Source organism: Etheostoma cragini, chromosome 11 (genome assembly GCF_013103735.1).
Source record: "Etheostoma cragini isolate CJK2018 chromosome 11, CSU_Ecrag_1.0, whole genome shotgun sequence".
Lineage (NCBI taxonomy): Eukaryota > Metazoa > Chordata > Actinopteri > Perciformes > Percidae > Etheostoma > Etheostoma cragini.
Genome location: NC_048417.1, coordinates 696,167 through 706,428, shown reverse-complemented (window position 1 = coordinate 706,428; position 10,262 = coordinate 696,167). Strand labels below are relative to the sequence as shown.

The 10,262-nt window shown below is 45.9% G+C and overlaps 1 protein-coding gene across 1 annotated transcript in view; it reads right to left on the bottom strand.

Annotated features, from left to right (window-relative positions):
- Window positions 1-10,262, bottom strand: part of LOC117953076 (titin-like) — a 225,219-nt gene that overhangs the window by 80,611 nt on the left and 134,346 nt on the right. Inside the window, 17 exon segments of the mRNA XM_034885791.1 lie at window positions 282-378; window positions 789-1,009; window positions 1,161-1,308; window positions 2,668-2,819; window positions 3,237-3,366; window positions 3,481-3,662; window positions 3,776-4,084; window positions 4,253-4,367; window positions 5,316-5,630; window positions 5,729-5,955; window positions 6,052-6,357; window positions 6,457-6,756; window positions 6,909-7,202; window positions 7,661-7,945; window positions 8,051-8,228; window positions 9,153-9,271; window positions 9,514-9,683. Coding sequence (XP_034741682.1) covers window positions 282-378; window positions 789-1,009; window positions 1,161-1,308; window positions 2,668-2,819; window positions 3,237-3,366; window positions 3,481-3,662; window positions 3,776-4,084; window positions 4,253-4,367; window positions 5,316-5,630; window positions 5,729-5,955; window positions 6,052-6,357; window positions 6,457-6,756; window positions 6,909-7,202; window positions 7,661-7,945; window positions 8,051-8,228; window positions 9,153-9,271; window positions 9,514-9,683 — 3,548 coding nt within the window.

Genomic DNA, 10,262 nt, shown 5'->3' with positions numbered 1-10,262 from the left:
CACACACACACACACACACACACACACACATACACAAACACACACACGCAGATACACAAACACACACACACGCACATTACACACAAACACACACATCACATGTTTGAATACAGAAGCCGATATATGTGTGACATACATTATGTATGTATATGTGTGTATACGTGTACATGTGCTTATATGTCTGATATATGTGTGTATATTTGTGATATATGTGCGTCTAAACTGATTTCACTGTGAAACTACTGCGCGTGCTGTGGTTGGCCGAAGCAGCTGTCACTCACATGTCTGATCCTTGATGACCAGGGGCCCGGCGGCGGCCGACGGGCGGCTGGGTCCCGCCGCGTTCACAGCTTTCACTCTGAACTCATACTCCCCTCCCTGCAGATCAACCACAGACACACATGTTAGATCAGTATATGCAGACCGGGGGGGGTGTCCGGGTCCCCAAGGGCTTCAAGGACCCCTAAACTAACACAATCTAGACCACTGACCCACATGTTGTTTATGTCACTTAGCTGATGCTTTTATCCAATGGCACAATAAAGTGTAGTTAAGCCCACAGAGGACATGGACGCGGTTGTTGCGTCCCTAGAAGAACATGTCACCTGAGGACCATTTCCCCCAGAGGACATCCTTAAATAACATGGACGCAGTAGTTGCATCCCCAGAAGACAACCCTAGAGGAATATGTCACCAGAGGACCATGTCCCCTAGAGGACGTCCCTAGAGGACCATGTCCCGTAGAGAACGTCCCTCGAGGAACATGTCCCCAGAGGACGTGGACCCACCTCGTTCAGGTCCTCCACCACAAAGGTGAGCTCCTCCACGTCCCTCTTGTTGCACTGCTTCCACGTCTCCTTCTCTTTGCCGCTGGTGTCCCAGCTCAGGCGCTCGATGATGTAATGCTTCACCGGAGAGCCGCCGTTGTTCTTGGGGGGCTCCCAGCTCAGGGTGACCGTGGTCTTCGTCACCAGGTTCACCTTCACTTTGGTGGGGGGGTCGGGCGGGTCTGAGGAAAAAGGAAGAATCACTCAATCAAGCAGCCGGGAGCCAGAAATAATCAGGTTTTTCTATGGGTCTCTATCTATCTCTAGCCTTAGAAACCAAGACTGCTTAGCATCAGAGCTATCCCGGACTACGTTTTGGCAGTAGGTACTCACAGATGGGGTCTCTGGCCCGCACGGGGTCGGTGGTGATGGTGAACGGGCCGAATCCGAGCCTGTTCTCAGCTCGGACCCTGAAGTGGTAGTCCTGCCCCTCCAGCAGGCCCGTCACCACGTAGGCCTGGCTGGCGCAGGCGGCGTTCACCTGGAAACCAACAGACCACCAGTTGATCAACGGCTGGGAAGTCTCCAGTTATTTACATTTCAACCTTGTCGCCATGACAATATTACGTTGAAAAAATCACAATATAGCCACTACAGTACTGTAAACAGTAAACTACTGTATTGTTACTTTTTTATCTTATGTGGTGTGTAATTGTTTTGTATTTTCTGATTAATACATAAAACACTGTAAATGGAAGTACGTTTAGTACCTTTATTACCTTTACTGTACAAAGAACTCACAGTAACTTGCTGGATAACCGTTACAGGAAGTTACTGTAGATTTACGTTAAATTTGTTACAGTGAGTCCTACAGCGGATATGTACTACCTTCACTTCCAGGGTTAGTTCGGTCTGTCCCCATATTCTGTCCCCGTCCTCTGTCTCTGTGCTGGCGCTCTAACCTGCGGCTGATTTGTGAGGACTATGGAAAGCTAGCTAGACTATCTGTCCCGTCTGAAGACTATGGTAACCTGGTCCTCAGATCTCTGCAGGGGAAATCCAGACAGCTAGCTAGACTATCTGTCCAATCTGAGGACTATGGTTACCTGGTCCTCCGGACAGCTAGCTAGACTATCTGTCCCGTCTGAAGACTATGGTTACCTGGTCCTCAGGTCTCTGCAGGGGAAATCCAGACAGCTAGCTAGACTATCTGTCCAATCGGAGTCTATGTTACACGACCAGGGTTACATAACATCGGTAGAAACTGTTTTTTTGTCACAGATTCTTCACCTTTTGTGGCCTTTTCTAAGTCTAAGTCTACTTTAGGCAACGTTAGCTGGACCCAAAGTTAAACCAGCAACCATTAAGAGAGTAAGACCCTCAGACATTTTGTAAAATCCTCTTGTATTCTCAATGTTTGATGACGCTAGGCTCGGCTAATAAAACCCTGGCACATGGGCATGCTTTCCCAACATTCAAAAATCCCCCGAAAACCCAACTAAAGTTATTTTTACATTAAGAAACGTGGAAGGAAAATAGAAAACTAAACTGTAAATTAACAAAGAACCAAAATTAAAAAGATCTTCTAGAAAATTAGACATATATAGACAAGCTTCTTAAAAACAGGCCTGCACGAACATGCAGACGTGGGATTCTTGTACTTGTGATTTCTCTTTTTTTAATTTATTGTATTCATTTATTTTGAGTAATGAGGAACTAATGCATTGCATCGTTGTTGTTTAAAAAAAAAAAATGGATGGTATTGTACAGTATCTGCTGTTTGGTTTAAGTCCCGAAGACAGAATACAGTTAATAAAGTTAATCTTGAATCTTGATCATATTTGAAGAACAGGAAGTGAACCAACATGGCTGAATAGAGCCAAGGACGGATTAGTGTTACCGTGGTCCAGGCCTTGTCAATCAGACTCTTCTTCTCGATGAAGTAGCTCTTGATTCTCTCTCCTCCATCGCTGTCGGGGAGCTTCCAGATCAGCCTCATGGTGGACCGGGTGGTGTCGGTGACCTTCAGGTCCTTCGGGGCTCCGGGGACGTCTGAACCCAGGACAAAGACAAAAATCAGACCAAACAGGGACTGGAACCTACAGAGACACTCAATCCTGACGTCAAATACTTGATATCTGGAAATGGATGAGGACAACTTCACAGATTCCTCTGTCTTCAGATGAAATGCACCTTTAATAATAAATCCTGACATGAAAAGCTGCTTCTTTGCCGTTTGTTTCATAAACTCCAGGATGTGTTCTTTGTTTTGACATAACAGAACAGAGCGGGCCGTCTCTGTGGTCGGCATGAAGCAGACAGGAGGACACTGCTGGACAGGACATTATTGACAATGCGAGTCTACTGGTCCCCTGACCTTAACCAAATAATATGTTAAATTATTATTATATACCAGATTTGGACCTTCAGATTTAGACCTTGTAAATACAGCACAGACAACAGACATACCGAGGACAATGACTCTGACGTTGATGTGCTTCTGTCCGGACTTGTTCTTGGCGGTGATGGTGTAGCGTCCAGAGTGCGTCCTCAGACTGATGGGGATGGTCACAATGGACGTGGTGTCGGTGGACTGAATCTGTACGCACAAAAAACATTCGGAAAATAAATAAAATGTCCATTTACAAATAAAAAAGCAGCAGTTTCATAATATTCAGGGTTTTTAATACAAAGACAGTGGTGCTGGTCTCACCTCTGAGTCCACAGGCAGCGTGTGCAGTTTGTTCTTCTTGTGCGACTTGGCTTTGCCAGTAAATTCCCAGGTTACCTTGGGAACAGGGCGGCCCTTGATGGTGGCGGGGATCCTGATCGGGTCTCCAGCCCGGATGTACAGCAGGTCGTCCATCAGCACGTCGATGGAGATGGAAGGAGCAACTGTGGAGGGAGAAACACCGGGGTCAACAACAGGGAAGGTGAAGAGATATCCACAGATAAAACCCTCTGGATTCTGGTAAAAGTCATGTAGTATTTTCGGCAGTTAGACATACATGCAATGTCCTCAACCAGAACTTCGCCGGTGCTGGGGCTGGGGTCGGACTCGCCGATGTCGTTGACGGCGATGATCCTGAAACGGTAGCGTTTCAGCGCACGGAGGCTGGGCATGGTGAACTCGGTGGTGGGGTTGAGGGAGTCTGCGTCGTTCACGCTGATCCACTTTGTCGCGGCCTCGTCCTGGATCTGGATGATGTAGCCCTTGATGGGGCTTCCTCCGTCGCTCTCTGGCGGCTTCCAGGACAGCGTGACACTGTGCTTTGTCTTGTCAATCACCTCAGGAGCACCGGGCATGCTCGGAGGAGCTGGAGTGGAGAGCAGCAGTTTTTAAGAATCAAATCCATCATTTACCAAGATTATCTGGTCAAAGGACTTTGATTAATCACATAAATTTCAGTGATTTAAGTTTATTTTGATATGTAGCACTTATTTATTATCCAACCCTGAAAAGAAGCCTGTAGTTTTTTACTCACTGATGGGATCGACAGCGAAGGCAGAGTCGGACGGTCCGCTGAACGGTCCCATTCCTGCAGAATTGGTGGCAGCGACCCTGAACTCGTACTCTGTTCCTTCAAACAGACGAGTCACCTGGGAGACAAAGAAGGATAAGTGGAGTTAACCGATACCTGTGGTAAGCAGGGTTTTCTTGAGGACTGCAACACTTTGTTCTGAAGGTCTGTCAAGGACCTTCTTAAAGGTCTTTGACAAACCATTTTAAGGTGAATAATGGAGTTCCCAAAAGGATTGCAATGGACGTTCCCAAAGTCTGTAACATATTCTATGTGAAGGTCTGCAAAGGACCACCCTAAAGGTTTGCGATGGACCTGACCAAAGGTTTGCAACAGACCAGTTGTGAGGGTCGACAAACGTCTATCTTAAAGGATTTTAATGGACCATCTTAAAGGTTTACGATGGACCTGACCAAAGGTTTGCAACAGACCAGTTCTTAGGGTCTACAAAGGTCTATCTTAAAGGATTCTGATGGACCATCTTAAAGGTTTGTGATGGAACTGACCAAAGGTTTGCAGGAGACAAGAGTAGAAGGTCTACAAAGGTCCATCCTGAAGGTTTTTGATAGGCCAACAGGTCAGAGCCGAATGTCTTCAAAGGACAATCTTAAAGTTTTTGATAGACCCTTTTGAAGGCTTGTGTCGGACCTTCCTAAAGGTCTCAATGCCTACCCAAAGGTCTCAATGGGCCTACCTAAAGGTCTTAATGGGCCCACCTAAAGCAGCAGGCTTCCTTAAGGACTCGGACATAGCATGTTAATTTCTTGTAAAGGTTCTTCTCAAGTCTCTGTGACAGACCTTCATAAAAGTCAATAGTCCCAAAGGTCTACAGGTCTGTTTGGGTTTAACCTGAGATTCTGTTTTGCTAGGTTTACAAATGTTGGGTTGAAATGCAGATCCTGCACTTGCCCAGTGAGCAGTTTCTTTAAGCATTTGACCCAGAGCTGGACACGCTCAGGCAATGATTTACATTCAATGTAAAAATGTAATTCTGTACATACACAGAAGCAACGTCCCATATGCTTACCTGGTAGTCCCAGCCTTTCATGCCCCTCTTGGTGACCGGCACCTTGTTGACTTTGGCCCAGTAGTCAGTGCCTTTTTCCCTCTTCTCCAGCCAGTAGCCAATAATCATAGAGCCACCAGTGTCCCTGGGGGGCTGCCAGGTCAGAGTCATGGAGGTCTTGGAGTACTCTGCGATCTTTGGTTTTTCTGGTGGGCCAGGAAGGCCAAATGGGTCTATGATCTTGATTTCCTCTGTAGTGCAGGGGTCAGAAATACCGTAACGATTCTGGGCTTTGACCCGGAACATGTAGGACTTGTTGGTCTCCAGTTCCCAAACCTGCAGAGGGAGGTGATGTGCCCATTAGAGTCAAATAGGGCTTTAAAAGCCAATAAAAACATGTTATTACTATTATTTTTGTCTTTATAAGGACATACCCCGAGTTTCCTATCAATGACGGTGTTGTTGACCTTCTCCCACTGTGGTCCAGGTGGAGCTTCCTGTCCTTCTTCCAGCTCTGGTTCCTCTTTTACCACTTTCAACTTCTCAACAATGTAGTTGGTCAGCTCGCTGCCACCAGTGCTCAGCGGTACTTCCCAATGGAGGTAGCAGGACTCCGCCCTGATGTTGGACACTGTCAAATTTCTGGGTGGAAGTGGTCGGTCTGAGAAAAGAGCAAATTAAAGTTTGTAAAGTGCACCCTATATTTTACAAACTAATCAGTGCATCATGTTTTTGGTTTGTGGCATGTTTAACTCACCCAGCACCATGACATAGGTGGTGTGCTTGGCTGAGCCCATGTTGTTGGAGGCGGTCACAGTGTAGCTGCCGCGGTCCCTCCTATTGGCTGCTGGGATGGACAACTTGGTCTTTGCGTTCAACCTGCCGGTCACCTCAGTCTCAATCAGCAGAGCCTCTGTGGGCTCAATGACCACGTCGTCCTTGGTCCACTCGATGATAGGGATGGGCAGGCCCAGGATATCAGCGGGCATTTCAATTGGCTCACCCTTCTTCACGGTAATACAGTCGCCCTTGAAGTGCTTCAGCATGTGGACTTCAGGAGCCACTGAGAGGGACAAAATGGAAACAACAAGTCAGCACACAACCTCTGTCCCATTCATGAATATAAGAGCAGGGTTAAGCTTTAAAGCCCCTCCTGCCTTACCTTCGTCGTCTTGGATAATCACAGTCAACGGGATGGATGGCTCGCTTACTCCAATCAGGTTGGCACACTTGATCCTGAACTCGTACATCCAGTCCTCATCCAGGTCCTCTACTGTCATGGTCAAGTTGGGGCACATCTCTGTGTTGCATGGCTCAAAGGCCTGCTTGTCTTGCCTCTTTTTCTCAACGGTGTAGCCGATGATGGGGCTGCCGCCGTCGTTACGAGGCGGTTTCCAGGTCAGTGTAAGGGAGTTCTTGGTGCGTTCGGTGTAGTGGAACTTCTCAGGGTATGACGGTGGGCCTGCAGAAACACCAAAAAATTTGTTTGTACTTGTTACCTCCATTTAAAGGAACAAACCAAGGCCAAAAACACCCAAAGGAATCCACTATTCTGCTCACAAGAGAGAATTTTAGGACAGTTTCTGATAAAAATCCAGAGGTTTTAGGACTCACCCTGTGGGTCAACAGCCTTGATGATGTCCATCTCTACTGGCACGCCCAGGCCGTACTTGTTTTTGGCAGTGACGCGGAAGATGTACTCCTGTCCTTCCACTATCCCCATGCACTCGCACTTCGAAGAGGTGGTTTCAACGGGCTGCCTCCATGCGTGAGAATTGGGATTTCTGCGGTCCACGACGAAGCCGGTCAGGTCGCTGCCTCCATCGTCCACCGGGTCATCCCAGTTCAAGAAGATCATCTTGCGAGTGACGACGACGGGCTTCAGGTCCGTGACGGGCCCGGGGACATCTGATGACAAAACAATAGTATATTTCTTCGTCCATTTTTATTTCAAAGTCTCAATTAACTGTAGGGAACCTTTTTTTAAGTATCCCATGCTCACAAGAGGATACTTTTCTCATGAGCATGCATATCTAGTGCTCATGAGAAACCAATCAAAGGCTGGATCAGGTAGATTTTGTGGTTGTATACCTCCTCCTCTGCAGAGTATTCTGATGGTTTATCACAAGAGAATTAAATACTTTTGCCCATGAGAAAGCATCTCATGCTCACCAATCTGAACCTATTTGAATAATGTGTGTGTCCTGACCATATTTGAAAAGTTTTGCGTAATACAGTAATCCTGCAGGTCAGCTGAAGTAAGGGACATGGGGATACAGTAATTAACTGTATCCCCATGTCCCTTTAGGGACTCTGTATTATCAACTGATTTATCATCCAGTCCTGGTTTCCTGGAGTTTACTCACCTACAACATCCACCCTGATGGAAGCGTGCTTTGTGCCGCTGGGGTTGCAAGCGGAGATGTGGTATTTGCCGCAGTCCTTCCTCTGCGCGTTCTTGATGGAAACGACGCTGTCGTTGCCCTCGGTGAGGATCTCCACGCGGTCTTTGTCGGGTTTGGCATCGTCCTTGGTCCAGGTGATGGTGGGGTAGGGTTTACCTGTGACTGTCGCGGGCAAATGGAGGTTCTCTCCGGCTCTGATGATCACGCCGCTCTTCACAGACATTTCCAGGTCAATCATCGGCTTCTCTGTGGAGGGCAACCGAGGAAAGAGGACACAAGCACACAAGAAAGCCGTGAGACTTCCATCCAGTCTGAATAAGGACAACATTTAAGCTTTTCTCTTCAGCTGACCTGCAGGATTCCTGACAAACACAGCCTCTGTGAATCCTGGCGTTCCCTCTCCGGCAGCGTTGCAGCCGATCACTCTGACGGAGTACTTGGCTCCCTCGCGGACCCCGTAGACCGTGAAGGATCGGGTTTTCCATAGACGCTCTGTGGCCCGGGACCAGTCCTTGGTGCCAACCATGGCCTGGAGAACAACACAGAACTTGCATTAGTCTGAGCCGAGCTCGGTCCTCCTTAGACCTAAGCCTCGACTTCGAGGGCCCGAGGATCTAAGGCTGCAGACCGGCTCAAAGAGCCTTGAATCCAATCCACATTATTTATAAAGCACGATTTTAACAAACCAACAGTTACCGACGTGCTGAACAAAAAGAGATCAATATTTGAGGTCGGAAAGGTCCAATTCTGACTAGAGTAGGAACACGTCAGGCTACGATTTATAGCATTTGAAAGAAAAAAGGACAACAACAACAGAACGTTAATAAAAGTGACAAAAATGTCTGGTAAAAAACAACTAAGACGTAAAAAAGAGCAAAACAAATTACAAAAACAACTTTGAAAAAAGTGACAAAAATGTCAGGAAAAGCTTCAAAAGCAACAAAAACATTCATAAAAGCGACAAAAGTGTCGAAAAAAGTTTGTATTTTAAATTTTGGGAAAAGTGACAAAATCATTGGAAGAAAGACACAAAAGGGTCGAAACAGACAACATTCATTAGGTTTTTCATTTAAATTTTTTTTAAAATATATCATATTATAATATATTATCAGTTTGTAATATATGTTTTTTGTAAATGTATTAAATGCATTATAATATAATACATTTAATATATATTTTTTAATTTAATACATTTAATTTAATATATTTAATTTAATACATTTAATTTAAAATATTTAATTTAATATATTTAATACATTTAATTTAATACATTTAATGTAATACATTTCATACATTTAATTTAATACATTTAATTTAATTATTCATTAACATTTTTTTTAAATGAATCCTGACGTGCAGCCAGTGGAGTGATGAGTAAGAATAAATGTTTTTAATAAATAAAGGTTTTTAATAAATAAAGGTTTTTAATAAATAAAGGTTTTTGATGACCCACCTTTTCCACGTGGTATCCCAGGATCTCCCCCCCGCCGTTGTCGGCCGGGGGGTCCCACTCCACGTCGATGGAGTGGTCTGTGGTCGCCGCCACTCGGGCGACTGGGGGTCCCGGGGGTACTACAGAGTCCCAAAAACACAGATGGGGGTCACCTTAAATATAATGTGTGTATAATACAGCGGCTAGAATAAGTTCACCCCCCCCCCCCCACAGGCTAAAGTTGATTAAACACTTTTTTTTTTAAAAGCATCTTTTGGAAATTGATCTTAATCAGAAAAATCCAACCATGCAAATCTCTATGTATGCTGAAGGGATGTGATGATGTGGGGGGTGGGGGGGTGGTAGGGTCTACGTTACGTACAGATGGGGGCCTGGGCTGTTTTGGGTTCGGAGGGGCCGCTGAACTTCCCGGGGCCGGCCTGGTTCTCAGCCGCCACCCTGAAGATGTACGTGAGCCCCTCGAGGAGGCCCTCCACGTTCAGCTCGGTGCCCGGAACCAGGTCCCTGAGGACGGGACACAAGGTCACACAAGGTCACACAAGGTCACACAAGGTCACACACCAGTCAACAGCAGCGCTTCAGGGTAGCTGAGGACATGTACTGCAGTACCCTACTCCAGTACCACATGTTGAGGTACTTGTAGTTCTACTCTGCTACATTTCAGAGAGAAATATTCTACTTTTTACTCCACTACATTCATCTGTGTGAGTGTGTGCGTGCGTGTGTGTATATATGTGTGTGTGTGTTTGTTTGTTTGTTTGTTTTATTCCTGTACCAGAGTATTTCTCCATTGTTGTATTAGTACTTTTACACGTGTGTCCCCCTGTCTGTCTGTGTTTGTACATATACAGTATATGTGTGTGTGTCCATCTGTCTGTCTTGTACTTGTACCAGAGTAATTCTCCAGTGTGGTATTAGTACTTGTACGAGAGTACTTCTCCGGTGTGGTATTAGTACTTGTTTGAGAGTACTTCTCCGGTGTATTATTACTTGAACCAGAGTAATTGTCCAGTGTGGTATTAGTACTTGTACGAGAGTACTTCTCCGGTGTGGTATTAGTACTTGTACCAGAGTACTTCTCCAGTGTGGTATTAGTACTTGTACCAGAGT